This window comes from Equus quagga, chromosome 2 (genome assembly GCF_021613505.1).
Source record: "Equus quagga isolate Etosha38 chromosome 2, UCLA_HA_Equagga_1.0, whole genome shotgun sequence".
In the NCBI taxonomy this organism is placed as follows: domain Eukaryota; kingdom Metazoa; phylum Chordata; class Mammalia; order Perissodactyla; family Equidae; genus Equus; species Equus quagga.
In genome coordinates, this window is record NC_060268.1 from 143,379,818 (window position 1) to 143,407,736 (window position 27,919).

Sequence of the window (27,919 nt, forward strand, 5' to 3'; positions counted from 1 at the left end):
AGCATTACATTTTTATAAAGTTAAGTGTTAAATGAATGACTAGAAACTTTGAGCAATTCTTTCATTTTGCACTGTACCATACACTACAGGGGGAAAAAAGATTTTCCTCTAACAACTCAGAACTAAAAAAATTCTATTAAGTAAAATCCATTTACACAAAATAAAGAGGAATTCACTGAATGGATCTTGTGGCAAAAAACTACTCTTACTTATCTGGGTGTCTGTGGGCTTACTTTTCTAAGCTTTGGTATCCTCAGACAGTTCCTAAATAGGAGAGCAGCAATTACCTAGAAAGAAGACCACGATTTACAGAAAGTTCCATGCTCGACAGCACAGACAGTGGACACTCCAGGGTTTATTCCACTGCATCTCTTCTTTATTCTCTCCTCCCACTGACATAATGAGTTGCCATTCCAGCCTTGGCAAAATGCTACCTGTCACTTTCAGATGTTTAATATTTCTCTGTAAAGGATGTGGTGACACCTGTCAAATCAGCACAAGTCTAATATAAGGCAATCTTGTCTGCCTCACCATAATATAAAATGTGTTCCTCTGTCACCAATGATTTAGGCAAAGTGTGTCTTATGAAGATGGAAGTGTGGAGTTGTGCTAGCTTATACAGTGTGTTTGCCAGCCACCTGCACACGCAGGAGAGTATGGCCCATCCAACCTTCCACTTCATTAGTAACAATAACTCCAGAAAGGCAAAATTCAGAATTCCCATTTTTCTTTCTTGTCACGACAATCGCTTTTTCTTTCCTTTCATTCCAGACTTAGAAGCACTGTCAAAACCATAATTTATTGATAGAGCTGGACCATTAAGATGATATACAGTATATCCAGAAAGGAGGTGTTTTTCTCTCACATTATCTCATTATTCCTTGGCCCAGATCTGGCAAAAGCTTGATGTTACCATAATACACTTGTTTCAGAAAATACCAAAAGTATTTTGCTTAACTAAGGTGTATTTGTCATCACTGACATTTAATACAATTAACCAAATTAAACTGAATGGCTGACACTATAATTATTTCACGTTCAAAGAAATACAGTGCTACTCCTAAAGAGCACGTATGCTCTAGAAGTGGGAAAATAAAATTAAACATCAGAAGGTCAATAGCATTAGATCTGCTCTTGACACATATTAATAATTTAAGCTATTTTCTTTTGCTTTTGTGGGGCCTAAGTTACTCCATCTCTATATGGAAGTCAGTGAAATGGCATCTGTCTTAAAGCAAAAATTCTGGTGAAGTTTAATCAGCATTTACGATCTTTAGACAGGCAAAGTAATTAACGTTTTATTTTTGATGCAGGTGAAAGTCATATATGTTGACACTAAATTGTCATGCTTTCTTTTTTCTGTACTAACTCTCATCCTTTCATTTCTTGGAATATAAGAACTCTAAGACACAGATATTTTCCCAACGTCCTACCACCAACTCTTGCCTATCATTCTGCTTCTAACTGCTAAGCCATATAAGTGAACACATGCTTTCGTCCCTGCTTCTTTATTGTTGCTAATTCCTCTTATCCTTCCCATTTAGGTCCAATAAACAAATGCACGACATGAAGCGGGATTCATAATGAAAGTGTTTACTTTCCTTATGATTAACTTCCCTGTGTAATTAATGCCCCCAGTCCTCTGGGCAGCCTTATTCCATCTACTCTGCTTTAACATGCTGTCAGCCGAATACATTTTCATATTTTAGAAGGAAGAGGAAAGAGAAAGAAAGCTTTCCACTGACTCTCACGCTAAGATGTTTTTACCAAAAAGTACGTGCAATTATATTAGCTATTTTCATTGCTTACATAAAGTGCTATATTGGCTGATTCTCATCTGAGAAGATAATGATTAAATTACAAATGTAAATAGGCTCCTCTCGGAGACAATTAGGAACATCTTGAGGAGTTTTTAATAAGCTTATAAGGGGAAAGAGGACAAGAAAGAGACAACAGGGGCAGCAGTGCGGTTGTGACCACAGCGTGGAGGAATCCCATCTCCCACAGGAGCCTTCCTGAGGGACAGCCGAGATTCTCTCATTGCGAGTGTCATCTCAGACGGCTGGTCTGCCCGCAGTGCCCAGATGAGTTCCCTCAAACCAAATCATCTGCAAAGGGGCTGAGAGCTCGATGTGCTTGCTTTGCTTTCTCTGAAGCCTCCTTGGAAAGTACTCCTCAGCCTGAGCTCAGGCTGTTTGCCTTAAAAGGATAAAATATCTGTAGGAAAAAAAAACTAGCTGGCTGCAGAGACATCACATACCAGAAGGAGAGGCACTACAAGCCCAGAGCTGCTTTTCCAAGGGGGGCTCCTCATTGTTTCACCTTCATATACTCAACAGTTCTTAGAAGCATCCGGGACCCAAGAAAACAGTCATCCCAGCTAACGAGGCAGCTGCCCTCAGTAAGAGTGGAAAATAAACTTAGGATGACAGCTGATCCTAATGTGTGTCATATTTGAACAGTGGCCAGGACTCATGGCTGGCAGGAAAGAGAAAACACTTACCTAGGGAACAGAGTGCCTGCCACTTTTGTGGACCCCAGGTCCATAGCAGGCAACCCCAGAGAGCATGGTGAAACCAACAGGTCCAGATGCTATGGGGACCAGAGGGCTGGAGCTGCCTGGCTCCACAGCAAGCAGGGGATCTGGGGTGGTCAAAAGGGACCAAGGAAACTGCTTTCCCAAAGGATGGGAAACCAAGTAACCTGTAACAACGGAAGTTGAATGGCCTACTGATGAGGTTCTCGATTCTGGCCGCATATTAGAATCACCTTAGGCGCCAAAATAATATGCCTACACCTCAGGTCCACCCCAGAGCAATTAAATCAGAATCCCTGGAGGTGGCACCCCAGGAGAGACACTTTTTAAAGTTCCCTAGGTGATCCTAAAATGCAGCCAGGGTAGAGAACCAACGGGCTAGGTAAGGTAATGATTAATGATTCAGAATAAACCATAAGACATTAGATAGTATACACCCACCATTTGGCAAAAAAAAAATCTACTACTACTTTTGCAAGCCCCTATGGCCTAGAAGTTTTAGGCAATAGAAGCATTCGACTCTTTAAATGGGAAGTTTATCCTGGCCCTTTGTTTAATCTCTCTCCCTCTCTCTCTCTCTCTTTCTCTCTCTCTCTCTCTCTCTCTCTCTCACACACACACACACACACATCCTGTTGTGTTCTTATTAGAGTGGCTCCCAAATTTTGCTGCACATTGGAGTTACCTGGGGAATCTTTAAAAAATACTGATGCCTGGCTTCCGCCCCCAAACATTCTGATTTTAATTGGCTTTCAGTAAAACCTAGGCACTGGATTTTTTAAAAGCTCCCCAGATGATCCTAACGTGCGGGAAAGTTTGGAAACTACTATCCTATCTTATTTTTTCCGCTTTCTCCCAAAGTACTTCTGCTTCCTATTTAATTATTGGTGAACAGATACTCCCCTGAGAACAGCCTTTGTTAGTCGTTGGGTTTTTGTGCAATTGCCTAATCCTCCTGTCCCTTTGGGAAGCAGAGGAACCTAGTGGCTAAGGAGAATAGCTCTGGAGTTCAAATTTAGGCTCAGCCTTTCAGAAAGTGTGTGACCTTGGGTAAGTTACTTAGCTTCTCTGAGCTTCAGTGGCTGTTACCTCAGTGCTGTGAAATGGAAATAATCTGGCATCTTCCTCGAAGGGTTGTTTGGGTGCTAAAAGGGACAATTTTTGGAAAGCACAGAGAGCAGTGCCTGGCACAGAATAAGTGCTAAAAAATGTTAGCCATTATGACGATGATGGGCAGTGCTATTCTGACCCATTATTTCAGAAACCATGATGCGCTAACTTGCTCTCCTCATTCCTTTCCCCTGCACTGTGAACTGCACAAAGACCACCAAGCCCTCCTGGAAATCAGACTAATAGATGTTTCAAAGGGACAATACAAGCATTCAAAACAAGCATTGGTCTAAAGAAAAACATCCTCATGATTTTCTGCTGACATCTCAGTATGGCTCCCACTCCCAGAGGAGGCAAGCCTTCAATACATCATTTTGGGTGTCTCCTCTCTATGGCTGTCTTCATCCACAAAGTACTATCTTACTTGCAAATTCTGTTCCAATCTTATTGCCTATTTCCTCGCCCACAAAACCCATCACTCCTTTCCAACTTTGCAAATATGGCACAGCTTTAACAATACACATCTTGTTTAGCCCTTCCCTGCCCACCTGACACACATCTCTTCTTCCCACTCTACTCTCCTGCTTTTTTCATATTAATAACTATGATTATAAAATCCATTCAGAAACAAGATACTTTTGAGAGTATGCTATTAGTCCCACCTCTGGTTGAACATCTGTTTTGTGTAGCTGCAGTTTTTGTGCTATTGTTTACATTTACATGACAGTTTTGGAGGGAGAACATTCCTCTGCTCTTACAAACAAAATTATATTTAGAGAGTTCAAACAGGTTGCACATATTTAACTTCTCAGAAAATAAAATTTAAAGAGATGCCGAGGAATGCAGTCATTAGAGAAGATGGTGAGAGGAAAGGAGAACGGGTGTCAGAAGGCTGGGTGCGAGGAAGTAGAGAAGGGCTGTCAGCGAAGGGGTGGCAAACAGCGCCAGCTCAACAATTCAGATTAGGATTCAAAATGCCACAGATGTGATTGCATAATAAGCTGTTGAGCATACTGGTAAATGCTGCTTTCAGCGTGTGCTTATTTATCACATTGTCTTGCATTCTCCAAGCATAGAAGGTTCAAGTCGGAGGTTCTGAGTGCTAGCAACAGGCCCAATTCCCTGGATGGGCAGCAGCACCTATGGTAGAGATGGCAGAAAGAGCAGCAGCCTGGTGTTCGAATCTGGTTGCTAGGATACCATGGAGACCCTCCATTGCTAGGCAGACAGAAGAAAAAAAAAATGTGTCCATATGCCTTATAACCTGCAAACAGCAACAATAGAAATATCGTCTGCCTTCGTCTACCCCTTTCCATTAGGAGGCAAACCCGACTCTTTAGTGAAATAACAAGTAGCGGGAGCTTGGAAGTGTGGCCCAATAGAGGAAGGAAGCCGGTCATTTACATCCTCAGGCAGTCTCTAGAGCTACTCTATTTAAGGGCTTGTCAGTATTTTCATTATAAGCCCCATTCTAGGGGCCCACAACTTGACTGTGCTTCAAAACATCAAGAATCGGGGCCGGCTCCGTGGCCAAGTGGTTGGGTTTGTGCGCTCCGCTGCGGCAGCCCAGGGTTCGGATCCTGGGCGCGGACATGGCACCGCTCGTCAGGCCACATTGAGGCGGTGTCCCACATCCCACAACTAGAAGGACCTGCAACTAAGATATACAACTGTGTACAGGGTGGGTTTGGGGAGATAAAGCAGAAAAAAAAAAAAAAAGAAGAAGAAGATTGGCATCAGTTGTTAGCCCAGGTGCCAATCCTTAAAAAAAAAAAAAAAAAGATCAAGAATAGGGTTTCAACAACATGGTCTCATACATTTTTATAAAGGCTTCCATGACTTCAATTTTTCTGCATAGACAGTAACATAAAATTAACAATGAAACTTAAATTGGAAAGTCTATTAGAATAACATTAAGTTGGAATTTAACTCCTCCACAAAAACAAGAAAGATGAATTTCAAAAACCAACTTCAGGTTCAATTCTCATCTATGTCCCATTTGCCTAGGTATGTGAGGAATGTGCAATGCTAGTCTGTGGCATAAAATTTGATTATTTTCAATGGGAACATTTTGAAGTGAGTGGAAAAAGAAACTTGGCTCCTTTAAGAGTGGAAATCAATTTCTTTAAGAGGTGTAATCATCTGCTGCTTGGTTAAATTAAATACTCCTACCTAGTTGTGATAGCTACAGCTATTATCAGGACTATGCTGGTAGGGGGCGGAGGATTGGACCAACATTCTGAGAGTCAGAACTTTACTAATGGGTAGCAATTGGTCCTCAGTGTAAAGCACACACACACACACACACACACACACACACAAATGATCTTTGATTATTCTAAAAACAAGCAGAAGAGCCCTCTCACCTACTTTATAAAATAGAAACTGAGATTCTCATTCTCTCTGGCCTAAACTTGCTTTTCCTCACTTCTCACTATGGTATGGCAATACAGCCACTGGTGGCTGTCATTCCCCAGATGTATCCTCCGCTTTCTTTTGCTGCGTTGTCCCTTTGCAGATGGCCCTCCCCACTCCATCATCACTCACCTAAATCACAGCCACCCTTCAAATACTTCCTTTAAATATCTCCACTTCTAGAAGAGTTTCTGATACCATAAAATTAAATGGGCTCAATTATATTTTGCCAACTGTGTTAGGCACCTCCTCTGTGACTTATCTTACTCTACTTTCTAGAATATTTATTTGTGCAGTATTGTTAACCCCTTGTTAACTCATTGATGGTAGGACCTATATCTTGCTCACCTCTAATGCCTGGCGATAGGTTGCACATGACAGACATCCCATAAAACTATTGAACTGAGCTGTAGGGCACATTTGGAATTTAATTGCTACCTCTGAAGAAATCTATGTTTTAATATTATGCCACTTACGATTACACTAAAATTCTAGAATCCTCTCAACTTCCTACAGAATTTAACATACAGCCTTTAGAAAGATTCTATTTCTCTTGAGATGTACCAGTGTCAAGATTTAAAAGACATATAAGGTCTTGTTAAAATTAGTGCCTCCCTCAAAACAAGAAAAAATATTTCTTTTCATTCTCAGCTCTTCCAAAGTACGTCACAATCAACAAGTGAAACATTAAAGAACGTGTCATCATTCTCTGAAATACAGCTACCTGTGGGGTGAAAAGCAACAGCTTAACAAAAATACAGAGATACTAACAACTTTCGAGAGGAACTGAAGTCTATCTAGCCCAACTAAAGTGACATGAAACCCTGGGACAGAAAAATGGAAAGGATTTGAGAATATTTACAATGGGCAAAGGGTTTAGATCAAAATACTAGAAACTGAATGTTCTATCCAATGATAGAGCCAATTTTCAGGAATAAAATATCATGAAATAAAATTGCTTTGAAAGTTCATAAGAATCATTATACGTAGACACAACCAACAGGCTATCTGATCTCATAAAACAGATTTTTACGTATGTATTTTTTCATTTTTAAGGGTTTATTTGATCAGTTTATATCAGAAGAAATACTCTAATAGTTTTACATTCTCAAGTAGTTATTTGGCAGCAGTGGAATATAGATTCCAATTTGCTACATCAGTTCTTGGCTTCACATTTATAACCGAGAAGGGCTTAGGGGCTATTCCCATACAGGTGTGAAAGAGGCAGACAAACACCCCCCACACACACCCCTACTTCACAGGTGCAGCAGGAGTGCCCTGGCTCTGTGCTGGAATCTGGCAGAGCCTTCCCTCCAATTCCCAGCTTAAAAGGAAAATTCCAAACCCAAAATGTTAAGATGATTAAAGTTAATAAGTCAATTTACATTTGATGCTATTTTTAAATGATCATTAAAACACAGAAGTTTTTAAAAATTATAATCCCCAGAAGGCAACCTCAGTAAGCAAAAAGTAAACAAACATATTTGTGTACATCAGACAATTGAGCAGAACATTAGCTGGGCAGTTACCTTCATCTAAAGGAAAGGAAATAGAAAAGTAACATGAACGTGAATTTGAAATCAATCTTAGACTATTTAGATGGTTTCATTTTAACTTGAACTCACAATAATCTGCAAGTTTAAGAAAGATGACTAAATTTAACTTGCACTAAAGACGAAATATAAAGAAACACTTGTTGCCAGTAAGTCTGTAGAAATCAAATTATTTATAGTGAAATAAATTGAAATTCAAACAAGCCTTCTTCGGTTTGACAAGTTTTCCTAATTCTTTGTGGAGCTTTCTTGCACAATCATTCGAATGACATAAGATAGAATCATTTTGCATACAATATACTTCTCTTTCTCTTAAGAAAGGTATACTTACTCTACCACTTAAGCCAATTTTATTCTAGTTTTCTTTTTATATAAGTGTGAAAAAAGAACAGATGTTTTTCCAAAATTATTTAAGCTTGGAAGACATTCTATCGTTTTCTTCAATATAATCCTTCAGAATCACTAAAACCATCAGGGTGATACCTTAACAGCTGACTTCTTTAAAGCACTTCTTTATTAAATAAATATCAGAACGCACAGTATTGTTCCATAGATAAAATGTTTATTATAACAGAATAATGTGAATTATTTGCCACACTAATTTCATTTTCCACCATGGACTTTTAAAAAAATTTAGTTGCTCTACATGTCAAGCACTAAGAGACTTCTAAAACTGACCACCTTCTACAGCTCATTCCCTACTGCCTAGATTCCCTTAGATCTTGTCTCATAGAATGTTTAACTGGAGTTTTCAGATGGCTTGATCATGCTTCATCATAAAACCTATTAAAATGGTCTTGTTATAAAAGCAGAGTTTGTTCTTTGTTACCCCAAAGTCCTGCAGACACTAAAATGAGATCCTATGGAATGCTTAAAGATGCAGAGCTGTCTTTGAGTTATTTTTTTATTATGCAAAACTTGGCCCAGGAGAGATGGCCATGTACCTCATTAGCTAAAACAGGCAAGCATGTCAGGACTGCAAATTAATTTACCAGAGAAAGTTGAAGTGGATGCAGTTCATTCAGGTTTCTAAGGCAGATCTAAGTCTGCTGAACTATTAGGGCAAGTTGGTGAGGTCAGAATCTCAGATATATTTATCCTATTGTCTCTTCCCCAAATTTTCACCGAATACAAACTCCTCCTTAAGCTAAACCTGCATAAGGAACAGCAAATGCTGTATGGGAACCAACAAGTTCAGGCACAACTCTAAGTTTTCAAAAGAATAATTAGTACATACTCAGGAGCTCCCAAAAATCCAATACATACAAATGGAGACGATCAAGTATTTATTCTTTCTCCTTATATTAATAACTTCTCTTTATGAATTAAAAGGTTCCAAGGGACTTTGTATTATTATGTAACACCTGTCATCCAGCCAATGTGATGTAATTAGAAACAGAGTAGCAAAACCCTTCATTTTATCAATTCTGTCACTATCTATTAATTAATGGGGCCGGCCCATGGTTGAGTGGTTAAAGTTCTGTGTGCTCTGCTTTGGCAGCCCTGGTTCGCAGGTTTGGATCCCAGGTGTGGACCTACTCCACGCATCAGCTATGCTGTGGAGGCATCCCACACACAAAGTAGAGGAGATTGGCACAGATGTTAGCTCAGGGCTAATCTTCCTTACACACACGCAAAAATACCATTCATTTGGGTGCTCTCCCTCATTCTGTATCAGTCTCATGTTCCTGCCACTTACTCAAAGACTCTGAGTTGAGTGGTGTGTAACAAGTTTCATTCAATTTTCTCACTGAAGTTATGAAGCCCACTGACATCAGAACTACACAGTTGTCTAAAGCGCTAGAACAATACCAGAAAGGTTGCATCAGAAGCCAGGAGTAAGGCAACCAATGTGTCCACATTGTCAACAAAGGTAAGTATATTTCCCTGTATTTGACCCTGGAAATGTGCAATCCTCTTGGGAGCTGGAAGAGCCCCCATTAGTAACATTATGCAAATTCCTTAAGGAAAATAAGCAATATTCTCCCTCAGATGTCATGAAAAAATATTCTTTTAAAAAATCAACACACTAGACTTCCATTTGTGGATTGTAAATGTCATCCAATTCAGGAAATCAAAAAACCTCCCCTTTTATATGCGTATTTGCTTATTTTTGACACTTTGATGATGACACAACATCAGGTTTGAAAGTACCAGCGAGAATCGCCAGCATGTAGCGAAATCCGGGAGAGCCACGAAAGCATAGAAAGTAAGGGTGGTATCAGACGCATTTCATTTCAAGTCTCACGAGCCTGCATTTAGGATTTTCCAGCTGAGCAGGTTTGCCAGGGCATCGGGAGACGGGGCTTTTTATTTCGCTTCTCACACGCACTCACACACACAGCCGGACACACCTGGGGCGCGTTTAAACTCTATGTACCCTAAGTGGCATATATGAATGTACATGTATATTTTTTTTAAAAAAATAGCTTAACATCTGACAAAGACGTGAAGGCAACGTAGGTGCAGTGAGTCTGGCTCTAAGAAACGTGAACAGCCCCGCAAGAAGTGCCTGTTAAAATGAAACATTTCTGAGGATGAGGACAGACATGGCAAGCAGGAGGGGTGGGGGCCGACAGACATTACAGAGACCCGCAGCTCCCCACTGCCAGGGTGCCGCATGGACCCGGCGCGTAACCCCTGCTTACTGTGGGCTCTTGGGGTAGAAGGGCAGGGTCACATGGCTGAGATCCTGGATGTCGAAAGCGGTGGGCTCAGCGGAGATCGCCTGCCGCTTGGTGCGCGGCTCGCCCTGCAAGGTGCTCGCGCTCTGCTTCTGCGCCTGCTGGGTGGCCGGCCGGATCACCGAGCGGTACTTGTCCAGCTCGTTCTGCAGCTTCTGGATCAGTTCGTCCTTCTGATCCAACTCTAGCTCCAGCTCGTCGATGAGAGCATCCCGCTGCCTCAGCTCCTCGATCTTCTCCTGAAGCGCGTACTGTAAATCCCGCAGGGTGCCCATGCTCCTCCGGGCTGCCAGGGGCTCCTTCCTGCCGCTGCTCCGCGTCTTGGGGCTTCCTCCCCTCTCAGATCAACTTTCCCCAAAGTCGCCGCTGCCTCCCGAGTGCAAAAGCTTCCTACTTGAGACCAAAGCCAGCCCTGGCTTCTGAGCATGCCCAGTCCGCCGGCTCCAGCCACCGAGAGTTTCAGTGCAGATTCCACTTCTCTGGGCTGACTGAGAGGCTGAGTGTCGGGATGAGCAAAACAGCAGGTCCAAGCCGGGATTCAACCCGAAACGCTGCGGCCGCCTCGGCGCCGGGGAGAAGAGCCGGGAGGAGCGGTGGCAGGGGAGCGGAGAAGGGGACTGGGATGAAGGCTCCGAGGCAGCGGCTGGTCGGCTCGGGTCACTCGTGCTGGGCGCCGGAGGAAGCCGGCGGTGCGTGTGGGGAGCCTGATAAACCTCTGGGGCGCGCCGGGGGATGTGCGGGCGGAGCGAGGCAGGAGCACCACTTTGGGGGTGGGGAGGCGGGAGGGAGAGGACAGGGAGGACCCTAGCAAACTAGGGAGGCGACAGCCAGCTCCAGAGCACACCAGTCTTAAGGACGACGGGCTACAATCCTGGCGACGTCCGAGGACAGAGCGGACTCTGCATCCTGAAAGCGCTGAGTTCTGGAGCTATCTTGGCCGCCAGTCTCAACAAGAAAGGCTCCCGAGCCTTGTGGCTGAGCCTTCTCTTCTACGCCACCTTTCCCACCGGGAGCGCCTCACACAGGTGGCTAACGCTTAAAAAGAAACTTGCCACTCTGGAGTTAAGAGGAAGACTGTGCCTAGAAGGGATTCCCCTTACATGCAGGTGCCTTTGGGGAAGGTGTGGGGACGGGAGCTTCTGATATTTTTCCCCCGGAGTGGTGCCACTCTCCGTCTGTCTCTGCTAATTACTCTCCTTTCCGTCTCTTCCAAACTCAGATGAATGAACTTTTTTTAGGGCAAAGGCCAAAACGGGTTCTGGTCCTAGACAGCCGCTCAGCTTCCCCGCTATCCCTCCCGCTGGAGCTAGTGTCTGCAGAAGAGTTTAAGTTTATGGATGGGTCTTGCTTCTTCCATTTGCTTAATTTGGTGCAGGATTGGGGGGGTGGGAAAAATCATTGTTAAGCTCCAAAAAGTTCATCCCCAAATTGAACCAAACCTGTAAAAATATTACTTCCCTGAGAAACAAGCTGTTAGCACCGAATCCTTCCATTTAGATGGTAAGACACAAACTTTGAAGAAGAGCGATCACAAAAAGAAGGGGGAACCTAGATGAGCTGCAGTAAATTGTGCACTATACCACCACCTGTACCCACCCCCACTCCATTCCTGCCCGGTTAATCTTTCCTAAAATGATAACAATTAGGTAGCATCCTTTCTGTCCAAGGGTAATTCTCCCATCATTCTAACACATATTTAGAATCTCCAAATATTTACTTCATACCTACCTAAATTCCTAATATTTATCTAAATTTTCACCAATTCAGACAATTTTATAGCATCTTTATTAGCACCCCTCCAATTACTATTCTGGGGCACTCAGTGTTGTAAACCTCAGTGTTCTATTTGGCCATTTCTTAACACTAAAACAAAGTAGATAGAAAATAGATTAAAACTGAATTTCAATCCAGAACTATTCACTGGAATCTAAATCCAGCCAAGGACACATATCAGTCTCAAAAAACTTGGTCATTTTCACTTTTGAAGACACAAGTTATTCTATCTGAGCTACGAAAAGAGAAAGAACGAACAAACCAGCTAGCAAGTGACATGTTAAAGAGCTTTTTGATTTAAAGTATACTTGTTTGTAATTAGAGGTGTCAATAAGAAAGAATATACAATCTTAAACATTCTTCCACACAGATTATGATCTAATTCTCTTCGTACAGATGACATAAAACACTTAATTTTTCTGCTTTCCAACACAGACATTTTCAGAAGTGCATTTATTTCAGAATACAATATATAAAATGGATAATTCCCCAAACATTTTCATTTGTAATGAACAAAACATGAATGGCTTACAAATACTGACGACAGTAAATAATACTTCTGAATTATTGTTGTTTTAATTAAAACCAAACCAAGCAGAAGTACTGTGGCTTTGTATGACTGACTCTATTCTAAAAGATCTTCTGTGACGTTTTCCTTCTCCCAAGCAAAAGGCCACATTCTTATCTTATTTAACCTATGGGAATTCTTTAATTCCATGGGAAAAATGTTTAAAATTAAATGACTTTTTCCTATAGATTTATTATAGGGGTCCATGAGGCCAAGAGTTTATGTCTAAAGATATATCAGAAGCAATGTATAGGGGATATCATCAGACAACTGCTAAGCAGGGTTATGTTTTAAGGTTCATTTGAGGCTTAAATGAGGTTACTTAATGTCTTCAAACAGCACAAAGTAGAGAAGATTCTGCTTCATTTGTAGAAAACATGTTTACATATAAAAAGGAAAATAGAAACTAAAGCATTTTCTCCCAAAATGAAAAAAAAAAGTACTTCAACCAAAAAACATTCAGATATTTTAAACAAAACTGATGTTTTTAACACTGAGTTATATATATTTTTTCACTGTTTGAGCTATCATACATATATTGAACTTTAGGATATACGCATGTTACATTTTCATTTTAAATGGAATTCTTGTGATACAAAATATATTCCATGGTGAATCTCATAGTGAGAGTCAAGAATCTGTTGTAATAAATGCAAAGAAATGGTCAAGAAGAAATGACTATTACAATTGACTTATGCTTTAAAAAGTGTTCAAGGTACAAAAACATATTTGGTTATATTAGCCTATATTATGAAAAAATAATTTAATTTTTCCGTCAATACTTTATAATTGTATATACAAAATCCAGAATCCTAGGCTTTCTCTTCCATTCTTGAAGTCAAAGTAAATATTTTAAGTAAGTTTTTCAATGATGTTCTTGACTAGTTGCTTAGATGTCGAGGGCTCTGGTTTTCCATCTCAACCTTTTGAGTGCTTCCAATATTTTCTTAAACATCTTTTGCATCGTACTTGGTAATAAATTTTATGTGAAGAATCAAGGTCCTGCATTTCAACAGACAAATTTTACTATGTGTCTCATAGTAAACTTAACTGGCTAAATTATGAGATCAAAGATCGGGCACAAGTCTACTTTCTGCTTATTAGGAAGTGGCTACCACAAATCTGGAATGCAATGGAGTGGAAGGGCATATACTGAGCTCTCCCACTGCCTATTGGGGATCAGGTCTTGATGTTAGATGCTAAAACATAGAACAATGCAATTCTGAAGGAACTGAATTCATACTCTAGAATTCCATAGTCAACTCACAACCTACTTTTCAGCAATCTCTCTTTGTCTTAGCTCCAATAGAAGCAAAGTTCTACCAGTAGCCAGACCAACCTCTGGCAAATTGATGCTCTTCAATTTTGCACCCAACCCTCATGACTGAAAATAAATATTATCATGCCTTCCTTAATGGAATCTCATAATAACTTAATAAGACATTCAATAATGCAGCTTAATCATAATACTGGCTATTAAAAAAATAAAGTCTGTTTAATTTATCATCCTTTACTAAAAACATAACTAACTTCAAAAGAACTGTGATAATTTTGTCATCCAATTGTCCATTCCATTGATGCTGTATTTCCCGGAAGATTCCTAAGTTTGAAATTTTCTTCTGCCATTTCATGTACATATCTTGAACAGCAAAAAACAAAAACAAACATAGCTGAGCTTTTTAGGAGATGGAAGCCACCTCTTGTAGAAAATCGCTAGAAGTAACAAGTACCTCTAAGAATCTAGATAGGAAGTTACTATTACTGGTAGACATACTGGTTTGCTCTAATTTGCTAATCTTAATCAAGATCACAATAAAAATTAACTTCTCTGAACTCTTAACGCATGACAGGCACTATTCATGTAACCCTACAAGTTGGACAGTATTATTATTTCCACTTATATTTGAGAAAATGGAGGCACAGATTCACCCACCTAATGAATGGCAAAGCCTGGATTTAAATGCAGCTCATTTGATGCAGAGCTCAGTCCCTTACCTCCTGCCCCTCCGTTGCCTTCTGCAGGACTTCCAAGTGTTGCTAATGTCTTGGTTTTGGATCCAGAGAAATAAAAGCATCCTTAACATTAACTAGCCTGACTTTGGGGTTGAGGAGGTAGAAAGAGAAGAAATTTGGAAACTCCTGAAAGAACAGGAAAAAGATTTTTTAAAAGTTCCTTTTCCAAAAACTAGCTTCACTCCAGCACCATTTCATCCTGGCTTAAGGTGACCAACTTGGACCCATTTTCCTCGGATTTTCCTGGTTTTAATACTGAAATTGCTTGGCACTGTCCTAGTTTTAAAACTAAAGTCCTAGGTACCCCTTAATCCCGGGCTAAACAGGAGGATTGGTCACCCTATTTAATTCAGGACTGCTGAATCTATTTTACAAATATTTTTAAATTTTGCTTTCAAAGTCACTGATAGAAAAGGAAAACAGAGGAAGATCTGTAATGATAATACCTATTATTTTAGGCACATTACAAACCCACTTACACATTTGTTTGTGTGAATATGTTTTAGAAAAGCAATCATCCTGTTTCAATGCATAATAGTATACCACAGGAATTGTCTTTGGACTGTAAAGGGGAGTGAGTCAGACAATAGAATTTTAATTACAGTTTGATAAATTAGACAAGGATTCAATCCTCTCGTTTTGGCTTATTGTTTTTATAAAAATCTGGAATTTTGTCAAATTGGCTTCCTATGTCTGAAGCACAACCCACCAAGCTATTCAATTAACTCCTATAGAATTAGATTATTCTTATGATTGTGTTTGGTGGCTAGATCTGGCCGTGAGGAATGTGTATTTAAATGGCATAAGTAAAAATTTTAACGGTTGGGCTGTTTTGAGTCATGCTACTGCAAATGATAAGTTCTGCATGGAAAAGAAAAAAAAAAATCATAAACCATTAATGATGAAAAACTTACTGCAGACTCTTGGAAAGTAATAGTGCATTGTACTGTAATTGCTAATGTGCTTAGAGTTTAATACCGAATTAGTGTCATGCCTAATATTAGTTGAAATGAATTCTTATATTCCACAGCTTAAAATGATGGTAAGTTATTATTGGGCCTCAGCCTAAACTAGTGGTCATGAAAATCCATGTACTATCTACCCAGAGAACATTTCTTTATACTCTTCAGTAAGCTGCCCATTTCCAAAGACCAGAAGAAAGAAAAGGTTTTTAAGAAGAAAAGTATTAGGTTTTCTCTATTTTTCTCATGAATGGAAAATTTTAAAATGCATAAAATGGAATTTAAAATGCTTTACTCACAAAATATTATTTTACTGCATTTTAGGCCTAGTGAATATACACATGAGTAAGCAATATCATCATATCCCTAGGATCTGATTAATAAAGTACAGTTTCTCAGTTCCATTCCTGTGATTCTTCTAGTATATTAAATGCACATCATTTCCTAAGTTAATTAATCAATATTTCCCACAAAATATTCAAAAATATTTGTCAAAGTAATTTTACATTTGGAAATGTGTTTGATGGCATGTGGCTTATAGGAGAATAGCTCTGGAGTCAATGATTTTTTGTTGTTGCTTTTATTTTAAATATCATTTAACAGCTGATATAACTTAGCCATTTTCCTCCTACATGTTTTGTCATCAAAACTAAATGCGAAAACTAAAACTACATTTTGCTAGTGAACTTACTAAAATTAGTAAGATGGGAAAGTACTGAAGATGTAAGAGAGACAATAAAATGCAAGTTCGAGTGAATTGGATTTTTATCAGTAAGTAAAATAAATGAATTGGGCAAGAGAAAGATGGCAAGACATTTGTTTATACTGTGAGAATGTCAGAGATTTGAGAGAGAGGGGAAGTTGCAGGCAAAAAGACTTAGTAGGGAAATATATAGAGATCTTCACTCTTATTATCTTAATGGACAAGTAAATATCACCTAACTTCAAATTAAGGAAACTCTTGATATTGTGACTTTTATACAAATCACCATGAGATGGAAATCCAGAAATCCATCTCTAATGATGGGCAAATGAAGCAGTAGGCTGGCAAAACAAATGGATATCATTCTAGGGCCAAGATATGGTGCCTGATGTTTATGAAAGCATTACCCTTGGAACAATGATAGAGCCCCAGCTTGGGGCCTAACAGATGCATAGATTTGGTATGCATTTGTAACCAAGTGTAAAATTATCAATCACTTTGCCTGATGTACATTTTTAGAAAAGATTTAATTATTTATCCCTGGTCCAAACTGGATGTTTTAAAATTCATTTTTCAGAGCCCCGGCATTTAATCTGGTAGGTAAGACTACTTTAAATGTTAGTGGCTCAGATTTAAACTTAAAAGACATATGTGAAAACACCTATATAATAATAAGTTGCCCCAAACAGCAATATATAAAGTATCACATGGTTTTAATGCCCCATATAAATAAATATAAAATAGGGACTTTTATCCTTTTTTGGTATGAGGCAGAACATTCAGTGTCTGTCTTGAGTCACTGTATTATGTAAGAACATTTTTACTCAAAGATCAGAGTTAATTCAGGGAGTTATTATGGAAAATTCATCTAAGTTTTCCATAGAATATAGTACAGCCAAATTCTAACCATCTATCTTCCTTAGAAAAGCATCTATGTTGAATACTAATTTTAAGTGGAAAAAATGACAGGGAAATCTTCAAAACGTTTATTCGTGGAACATTAAAAGCAATTGCTGCTGTTAGGAACATAGAGAACTTAGTGATAATTGCTTACTCTCACTTTGCATTCTCCACTGGTCAGACCCTCTATCAGCACATAGCCAGTACCATTCTCTCAGTAGTTACAGAGCTGAAACTTACCGAACATAACAGAATTTCCACATGCACTTCATTATTTAATTTAGTTACTTTATGCCACTCTCACGGGCACTCCCAAAATACAGAGAACTAAGGGACCAACAACAGCATTTGCCATGGTTTGACATGCTGCCCTTCCCTACCTACCCACCCATCAAGAACGCAAAGGTGTTCTTATTCTTTACTCAGAATGGATGTCACTGAATTTTGAGCTAGACTGTACCATAGAGATGATGTCATTCAACATCCTAATTTCAAATTTAAGGAAACTTAAAGCCCATGGAAGTCACATGACTCGCCCAAGGCAGAAGCAAGTTTAGAACTCAAGTCTCTCAATTTTCAGCATAGTATTCTTAAAGTTCTATTATTCTTTCACTTGGCCTTTTACTGTTACTGCACATAGAAGCTTGATTTGGTTCACATAAAATGCTACCTTATATCTCTTAGTAATTAATAATTGTTAAAACCAATTCAGAACACTAATTTGCTGCAGAGAACAAAATATATTAAAAGGCCTTTGAGGAGCCAGCCCTGTGGCCTAGTGGTTAAGTTTGGCATGCTCCACTTAGGCAGCCCAGGATCCGTTGCTGGGTGGGAACCTACACCACTTGTTGGTGGCTATGCTGTGGCAGTGACCCACATGCTAAAAGATATAGGAAGATTGGCACGATTGTTAGTTCAGGGTGAATCTTCCTCAAGGAAAAAAAAAATGTTCTTTGAAATAACTAATTAGTTCTATTATGCCTCTCTTTATACTCAGACCATATGGAACTTCTGTTGTTACTATGGGGATTGACATTATGTAAAGGGGTGTGTGTGTCTGTGTGCTTGCACATGCCTCACAGGCGTGCATATACCAGAGGTATGAAATCTAAACCACACCTTCCTAATCAACCCTCATTTATGTCAAAGTAAAGGTGTGCACATGAGATGGATGCCCCAAATCTTTCACATTTCACCTATTTGACAAAGATCTACATGGGGAAATAGAGTAAACCATTTCACTTACTTTTTCTCTTTTCAGACACAGCAGCTCAATCTCAAATTACATGGTTTTAAAAGACCTTGAAATATGAAAGACATCATCACCAAGAAAAAGAAAATTTGTCTCCAACTCCTGGAAATTAAAAAGTAACACCCTAAACCTAACATAGAACTCTTGGAATTCAAATGGTGATGCTTGTAGGATTCCCTGAAATCAAGTTGTAATTGGTCTTAGACCATTTGATATTTTTAAGGTATAATAACTTCAGAATTTGCCAAAGGATAGTTTTATTAATTTAACATTTTCTAATGGATTATTCTAAAACATTTTGCAAAAAAAGCAGTGAAGATGTATTTCAAAATGCACTGGAAAATATAGCATTTAAAAATTTTATTACAGTAATATTTTCTTTAAAATAATTTTGTATTTTAATGTTCTAAGAATATCTTCTTTTAATCACTAATCTATCCACCAAGCAAATTATTAACACATTATGTAATTTTCGTATTCTGGAATCAGGGAATGTCCAATTGTGAAAAATTGGAATAAATGATGAAGAAAACACAAGTAACCAAGAAAAAGCATGTGGTAACATCTCGTGCAATAGCTAAACTCAGTGGTCAATGAACAGCTTTGCTAGCAATCCAATAACTCTGAGAGCTCTCACTCATCAAAATATATACTACAATGCAGTGTTTCCTCAAAGTGTGAACTAAAAAACACCAGTTCCTTAAAATGGTGATAAGTGTAAGAAAAAAAGGGGTCCACGGTCAAAAACATTTGGGAGACTTTGCGAATAGTTCAGTGAAACAGATTTCTTTGTGCATCATTTCTCAGAACTTTCAATTTTCTAAGTGTATTGTAAATCTGCAAAGTAAATATATAGTAAATATATACAATTGATTTCAGCAATTAGACTTTCTTTTGTTTAATACTTTAAGTATTGAACCTGACTTCTTAAAACATTTCATTGTTTAAAGATAAGCAATTTATTAAAAACCACAAGCACCTTCCCCATTTGTGAATTCCTTATCAGTATTTACATACACAGCATTACCAGGGACAAGAACAGAGTCCTGGGTCTACCGACAGTACTGCCAACCACCAGTATTTCCCCTTTGAAACCACAATTTACCCAGCCTATGACCACAGCCAATGACATGACAGAAAACCACAAACATATGACAAATTTGGTGCTTACAGGAAGGACTAACATTGCGATTTGACCCATAATCACGTTTCCTCTCTTTAAAATTAGGCTGGGTCACAGAATTGTTGCTCAGGTTGGGAAAATATTGAAGGGGAAATTATAATGGGAATGAAATCAGGAGAGCAACTGATTAATAATTAATTACATAAGTGTTGTACTGATCTTTTAGTTCTTATAAATCTCTGGGCACCAAGCAATTTCATTTTCACATTCCAGAGCTTTTCCACTGGTGATTCTCTTTCTTCCTCTGAAATCCTTCTCCCAACTCCTTTCACCACCCTCAAATCACTTCCCCCGCTCTACCTCCCATTTTTTGAGTCATTAACTCAATGAACTCATTCTTTGGTTCTCCCCACAAATATCACTTCCTCTGATAATCCTTTGGAATCATTCCATGATATGTTCCCTTATAATAGCACTTATCACAATTTATAATTATATATGACTTGCAAGGATATTTGTTAAATAGCTGTCTTATTCATTAGATTGTAAACTCCAAGAAAGCAAGGAAATATATCTTTTTGTCCACCAACACCTAGAACAAGTGGGCCCTCCCTATATATCTGTTATTTCCACTGAATGAATGAAGGTAGGACTAAATAAATGAACTCTACAAATATTTATTTCATATCTACAACACATCACCATCAATAAACAGATAGAAAAGCCATCCCTTTCAGGAGCTTCAACCAACAAGATGAATTAAACACCCTTTGATGCAATACGGAGATGGGCTTCAGTGTTTGCACTCCTCACTTGGGTGTTGTTCAGAAATACACGCATCATAAGCCTCAGAAACTTCACTATGATTCCCCTTGAGGGGCAACTGCCCTATATCCCTGGTCTCGATCAGGAAGTCTGCAAGTCACATGTTTGTCTGGATTTTAAATAGGACTAATTTCTATGTTCTTCCTGGAAACATCTGTGATATCTGCTGCCCTTGGACAGGTAGTTCAAATGTAGGTCTGACCACTTAAAACAATCACCTTAGGTAAAAGCTTTGTACTAAAATATTATGACCAAAATTAGCCTGGAATATGCGTATATGTGTGTGTGTGTGCATGTGTGCATAGATGTGTGTGCGTATGTATATATAGAAAGTGAAAACTAACAGCAATATAGTAAATACAACTTAGAAGTGAATACAGGTAATGAATTTCTCCATAACATGATAGCAAAAGGTAACATGAAAAATCTGACATGGTGATTTTTCTGAATATTGATGTTCAGCACTCTGTAATTCTGCATGTTCTTTCTGTATGTAATAAATTAAAAAATATATCAAAGCCTTAGTTTAAAAGTGTGTTTTTCTTCCACAGGAAAAAAAATATACATCACTCTTTGAACATATTTGCCTGCTTAAGACCCATGATAACTGTGTTTTCTACCTGTAAACTTGAGATATTTCTAGGAAGTAATATTTCTTGATACTCAACCACCTTTTCAAATGACAGCTAGACAATCTGTAGAGAACAGAGGTGGCCAGAGGTGGGGGGTGGGGGTGGGAGAAATGCGTGAACTATTTTTGTCGTTTTTCTAGTTTAAATAAATTGAAAAACAAAACAAACAAGTTACACCTCTCAATCAACTCTCTTAATGCACTTTTAAGTTGCCATAATCTCAGAGTCTTTCTTACTTTTAGGCGATTATATTTTGTCTTCAAGCTTCAGTGTTCTTTTCTATAACACTGGCAGCATCTAGAGCATCAGCAATTCTGCCATTTCTGGCTTTTGTTTCTTCACAAGTTCTAGCTACTCCCTCAAAAAGCTGAATGCTTTATTTGGAGTTGGCCTGTTTTCAATAGTCCTTCTTAATATTTACATCTTTTTGAAAACGATTCATGTTACTTGATATTACTTTGAAAGTAAATGCTTCCAATTAAGGTACTTGTAAGTTACACTAGTGATTATTAAGCAACCCTGTGCCCTTCCTGATCACCTCACTTACAATAGCTTTGGAAGTTCAGATTGAAACAAAGTTCAAAAAGCAAATTTATCTCCAAAAACAATTTTAATTCAATAACTTAATTCTTAAAGTAGATATACTTACCTCCTTCTCCTCTCTCTTGTTCTTTCTTTGGCTCTTTCTATAGAATATCAGAATAGGCCCTCAAGCAAAATCATAAGCTTAACACCACAGTCAACTGAACGCTGAAGTGCTAACCTTCGGGTTTTAGTGATAATCTAAATGCTAAACAGCTGTTCAATTAAACCAAAAGACAGAGGTATACAGTTTCCTACTGCAAAAAAGGAATATTTCTCATGTAGAAGTTTCCTGTAATTTCAAAAAGTCAATAAAAAGGCTTCCTAAGTTCCTTAAAATTATTGCACTTGAATATAGATTTTCTGATAAAGGTAATCTTTGTTAAACTTACAAAAACCTAAACCCAAACTTTTCCTATGAAAGAATGACAGGAGACTCCTCTCTACAGAAGAGAGTCAAATTTGGAGATAAAGATTCAAAGCTTTGCACACATATACCCCACAAATCTCTATAAAGGAAGCTTTATACCGCAATAGTATAATGCCGCTTCAGGGTCTAAATGAAAATCTAAGTTTCTGATTTGCAACTGCCTAAAACTTCTGGATCTTCAATAAAACCTGAGAGTTAACTATTTGAATGTAAGAACTCTCCTGATATTGCATCATTTATCTCTCGTAGTTCTTATTCATAGTTTTTCCTCCCAAGAAATAGGAGTATCACATTACACTTATCAATATATATAATCCTTTTGGAAGCAGTATTTCCCAAGAGGAAAAAAATATATGTACGATTAATAGTAATTAAATCTATAAAAGAAAAATATCTTATTGAGATACGTATACCTTTCTACATATAGAAAACATTATTTTATTCAGTTAAAATATTTTTTAGAAAATGGTTTCTAATTGAGATTTAAATTTGTCAATTTTTAAAAGCACAAGGTTAAGCCATGATTATTACATGATTGCAAAATTTATACTTCTCCTTTACATGGTTTATTTTATTTTAAATACACTTCCATAAATAGTATACGGCTTCAGCAAACAGTACATTCTTCAAATTTTTCTCTCAGCTATTAAATACTAATTTCTAAGGGCTAAAATACAGAACTAAAGGTACAATTGCACCCTCTACTGTTCAAATTTTCTGTTTCATATTGAGCAAAGCACTGTGAATGTTTGTTAACACATTCATTATAAAGGTAACAGGTAAATCATATTGGCTTCCTTTTGACATTAATTAGCAGAGCCTCAAAAAATTAAAATCTATTTGTTAGAATTTCTTTAGTAATACAAATGGAAACTTGACATTTATATACTTAATGGGAGTGAACTAATTTAGAAAATAACGACTCTTAGCAAGGTACTTGAAACATGAAGTATGCATTAACCACCGACAATAAATGGCACTGTTGATCATCTTTTTAACAGTAGTCTGAACAAGGAAAAATATCAAGTCATTCAAGCCAGCAATTGGCATACTCTTCTAAAAGTATCTAATGCTTACTCAATGTTTTTCAAGTTAGAAATTAAAATAAACATTAACGTATCTCTAAAACTGAACTTTGAAATTCTAAAAAAATGTTTTGAGATCTTTCTATCATTGTCAAAATTTTAAACACTACTATGAGTCAAAATTAACAGCTTATTTGTTCTTTTCCTTTAAACCTGTCTTTCTTATTTTAATTAGACAGCAGTCATTTGATAGTTATTCAAAAGATTTCTTGTTAGTGATAAAGAATTAGATTATTGCTGACCAACCCTCTCACCAAGAATAATTAGAAAGGCTGGGTCAAAAAAAAAAGGAAGCTTGCCATGGTGGTGTAGTGGTTAAGTTTACCTGCTCCATTTTGGCAGCTTGGGATTCACGGGTTTGGATCCTGGGCACAGACCTATGCACCGCTCATCAAGCCATGCCATGGTGGCGTCCCACATACAAAATGGAGGAAGATTGGCATGGATGTTAGCTCAGGCCAATCTTCCTCACTTCCCCTGCCTCCAAAAGGGGAAAAAAACATTTAAGGCATTGAAAAATTCCTAAATAGTAAGAAATTGAAGGGCTAATATCTCAGAGAAAAGGGAAGTCCAGAGAGGTGAACCCAACATTCAGTGCTCTTTTGAGGCATTTACCAATTACAAAACGCTCCTAAGAGGATAAATAACTCTGTGTAAATTAGAAGCTGAGAGACTAAGAAGTTGAGCAAGGTTCTAACAGTCTCATAGGGCTGGTGGGACAAAAATTGGAGTTCAGGCCCAATCAGGTAAACTACAAAATAGGAAAAGACATTTGTAATGTACGTTTAATCAGCAAAAGGCTTATTCTCAGGCTATACCTGCATTTCCTAAAATTCAGAAGTAAAGACATTCAATTCCATAGAGAAATGGGCAAAATACTTGAAAACAAAACAGGATATCCAAGTAGCCAATAAACATGAGAAATTGCTCAATTTCATTAATCAACAGGGAAATGTAAATTAAATACGAGATACTACTACGCACCTACCCAAATGGCTAAAATTGAAAAAATAAAAACACAACAACAAGTGTTAGAGAGTTTGTGAAACATTGGAAATTCTCCTGCACTACTAGTGTAGCATAAATAGGTGTAGCCACTTGGGAAAACTGTGGCAGTTTCTACCTAAACTGAGCATATGGATATCCCACTATCTAGGAACTCCAATCTTAGGGATATACCCAAGAGAAATATGTACATATTATCCCAAATGATGTGTGTAAGAATAGTTGGAGAAACATTATTTATAATACACCAAAAGTAGCAACAACACAAATGTCCATCAAAGTTCAAATATATAAATATATTCTACATTCATGCAATACAGTATAAACATAGAAGACAATCAAACAATTGAACATTGCTTACAAGCAACAACAGCACTAAAACTCACAAACAGTATTCAGCAAAATAAACCAGATATAAAGGGAAACGTATTGTACAGTTTCTCTTTTATAAAATTCAAAAATGGGCAAAACAAATTTATGATTACTTTTGGAGTGGAAAGCAAAGCTGGTGACCAGGAAATGGCATGAGGAGGGCTGCTGAGGTGCTGGAAAAGTTCTGTTTTGTTTTGTTTTGTTTTTGAGGAACACTAGCCCTGAGCTAACATCTGCTACCAATTCTCCTCTTTTTGTTGAGGAAGACTGGCCCTGAGCTAACATCCGTGCCCATCTTCCTCTACTTTATATGTGAGACGCCTGCCACAGCATGGCTTGCCAAGCAGTGCGTGGGTCTGCACCCGGGATCTGAACCAGTGAACCCCAGGCCACCAAAGTGGAACATGCAAACTTAACTGCTGCGCCCCAATGCCAGCCCTGAAAAGTTCTGTTTCTTGATCTGAGTAGTGGCTATACTAGTGTGTGTGTAGATAACTCACTGAGCTATAAACTTATAGCTTATGCACTTTTCTGTATGTGTTATACCTCATTAAGAAAGCTTGACACAAAAGCCTTATTTAGTTAAGATCAACAATTGGCAAACAATTATTGAATATTATTTCAGATACCCCAACGTGCAAGGAACTATCTTAGATGATCAAGGGCTCCAAGCCCATTCCACTATCAAATATTTATGTTGTACAATCAACTGTTACATTTTGGACAAAAAATGAATTAGATAATACATCTTACCCTCAACACGACAGATATAGAATTATCTAAGTAAATTGACATTGTACCATGATGTCTCTGTGTGTGAATACACATGTGTGTGTACTCACATATACACATCCATATACATACACATATAATGTACACATTTCAGATTTCAAAAATATCTTGATTTAATATAATCTTAAAAGTTCCAATAAGAGAATTCACAAAATGTGTGTAACTCAGGTAAAATTTTCATGTATATATAGTCAACAAATCAGGAAACAAACCTTTAGAAACATGCCTTAAGAACTGGACCAAAATAGGAAAGGCTCCATTTGACCTCAGCTCAGAAGGATAAAGTGAGATCTGAATAAGTAGAGGAAGAGAAGAAAGATGTTTCAGGGGGGAGATAGGAAGAGCATAATCAAAGGCACAATGCGGGGAAACCAGGCATGGGGTCAGGGGTTCATCTTGGATGGAGTAGTGGACTCTGGAGAGCAGAGAAGTGAGTGGGTAAAATACAACTGGGAAGGTAGAAGGGGACCAGACTAAAGAGGGTCTTGGAATGCAAACTATGTAGACCAAATGCGCTCAGTAATGGAAAGGCAGCTGCAGTTTTGAGCAAAGTAACACAGTCAGAGTAGTGTTTTAGGAAAATTATTCCAAGAACATAGTGTTAAATGAATTGAAGATTGAAAAGAAGGATCAAGGAGGCTGGTTAGGAACCTGCTGTAATACTAAAGGTCTAATCAAGATATGGATTGAGGATGGAGAAGAGAAAACATGGCCAACGACAACTGTTGAAAACATCACTCACTCCTCAATATTGGTGTTAATTGCTCCCATAATCCATAAGTATTCCCAAGTAATCATTTGGCAAACTTCTGTATGTGTGAATGGTAAACAGAGCTCAAGCACCTGTGTAGCCAGGTGTAACTTATTAAGAAAGTTCACCCTTCTTAATGAGAGTTATTTCTGAGCATGTCCAATCATTGCAGAGCCAGGGCTCCTCTTCTGGAAGGTGCCTTCCTTGCAAACCCACTAAACACAAACATCATGCCTAATCCTGGTGGGAGAATAAGTGAAAATTGTTGAAGAACCATTGCAGGGGTACCCTATATGTACAACTCCACACAATGTTTAAAATGCCTGCATGAGAACTACTGTCCCTTCATACCTGCCTAGGCTTGTCTCAGTACCCAAGGCTCCAAGTATTCCCTTTTATTTCCCAAGAAGCTATTCCAAGCTAGTGAACTCATGGTACTAACTATTTGATGCATGACTTTGTTGGCTCAATCTTCCCATCTCACCATTTTTCGAGGAGAGGCCTTTTACTTGACCAAGAGTTGGTATTTATGTGATGCAGAATCAAGAGGAAAGGAACAGGAGACAAATGAGCTTGAGATAATGGTAGAATTTTCACTAAGATATGGTAGAGAGTAGGGAGCAACTGATGTAGTACGTAAGCCAAGGGGTTGAAAGAAGAAAATGGGATTTTTAAGTATTCCCCATTGGGGATGTTTAAAAAAAAATCCAAACAAAGTTCTTTTAACCAACTTTGGTTGTTGAGCTATAATTTGACACTGAACTGAAACTGGACCATGCGGATTCTGGCTTTATAAGATTATAATGAATACAATAAACTAAAGGAATGACAATGGTACCTGATAGCAATTCAGATTTTTTTTTAATAGAAGGAGAGGAGAACCTTGGTTGCAGTTCAAATCAACCCATAAAAGGAGTTGGTCACTCCCACTTCTCCAACCCTGATTTTGCATGGCAATTTGGGCAGGAACTATAGAAGTGAAGGCCTCTAGGTAGAACAGACCAAACCCAACACTGAGTGCTGATGAAACTTCACATGGCGGCACGCCCCTTAGGGTATCCAATGCCACTGCTGAGATTCTCCTCATTTAGAAAAGGGAAGCAAGAAAACGTTCCATTCATACAGCTCTTGGTAGGTATGTATATTACACTTTTCCAACACAGGTTATGATTGAGGATACAAGGGCATAGTTAAGGAAGGAGATCATGAATAATAATAATATAAATGATTTATATTAAATTATAGTAACTGACATTTATGGAGTGCTTATTATTATAGTATATATATATACTATATATATATATATAGTGTGAAGTACTGTGCTGAGTGCTCTTCATAGATGGTTACAAGCCTCACAAATTTATGAGGTTGGTATTTTTGTTATTATCTCCATTTTAAAGGTGAGAAAACTGAGAATGATGAAGATTTAAGTCACTTGTCAAAGGCCGTACAGCTAGAGAGTACAAAAACTGGGCTTGGAAGGAAGTCTTGACTCCAGAGCCATAATATTTATAGCTATGCGACAATGCTCCAATAATTGTAATGATGATGATAATAATGAAACTTTTATTAATATCTGCCCTATGCACACCTAAATATGCCCATCACCAAAACTCATGTTTGGCAATATGTCACACCGTTGTCTTCTCAGGATGTGACCCCCCTGTAAGATTATAATAACAATGGCCATAAGGTACACTCGGCTTCATTCTTAAGGGCATGAGAGGCTTCCCCAGAGTTCTGGAGACATCTTGGAGCAAGGCATCCACTTCATGACACGCATCAACAAATTAAGCTAATTATATAACTATATAGCATCAACCTCTCTACCAACATTTAATTTTTAGTCTAAA

At 38.2% G+C, this 27,919-nt stretch overlaps 1 protein-coding gene across 2 annotated transcripts in view; it reads right to left on the minus strand.

Moving 5' to 3' along the window:
- PRKG1 (protein kinase cGMP-dependent 1) overlaps positions 1 to 27,919 on the minus strand; it is a 1,186,718-nt gene that overhangs the window by 1,100,299 nt on the left and 58,500 nt on the right. Inside the window, exon 1 of one of the 2 annotated variants that reach the window (XM_046653607.1) lies at positions 10,263 to 10,979. The exons of the other annotated variant lie outside the window; for it this stretch is intronic. Within the exon in view, the coding sequence (XP_046509563.1) occupies positions 10,263 to 10,573 (311 nt within the window). The 5' untranslated portion in view covers positions 10,574 to 10,979. Of the gene's footprint in view, positions 1 to 10,262; positions 10,980 to 27,919 lie in introns of those variants that run through there. 2 annotated transcript variants of the gene reach the window in all.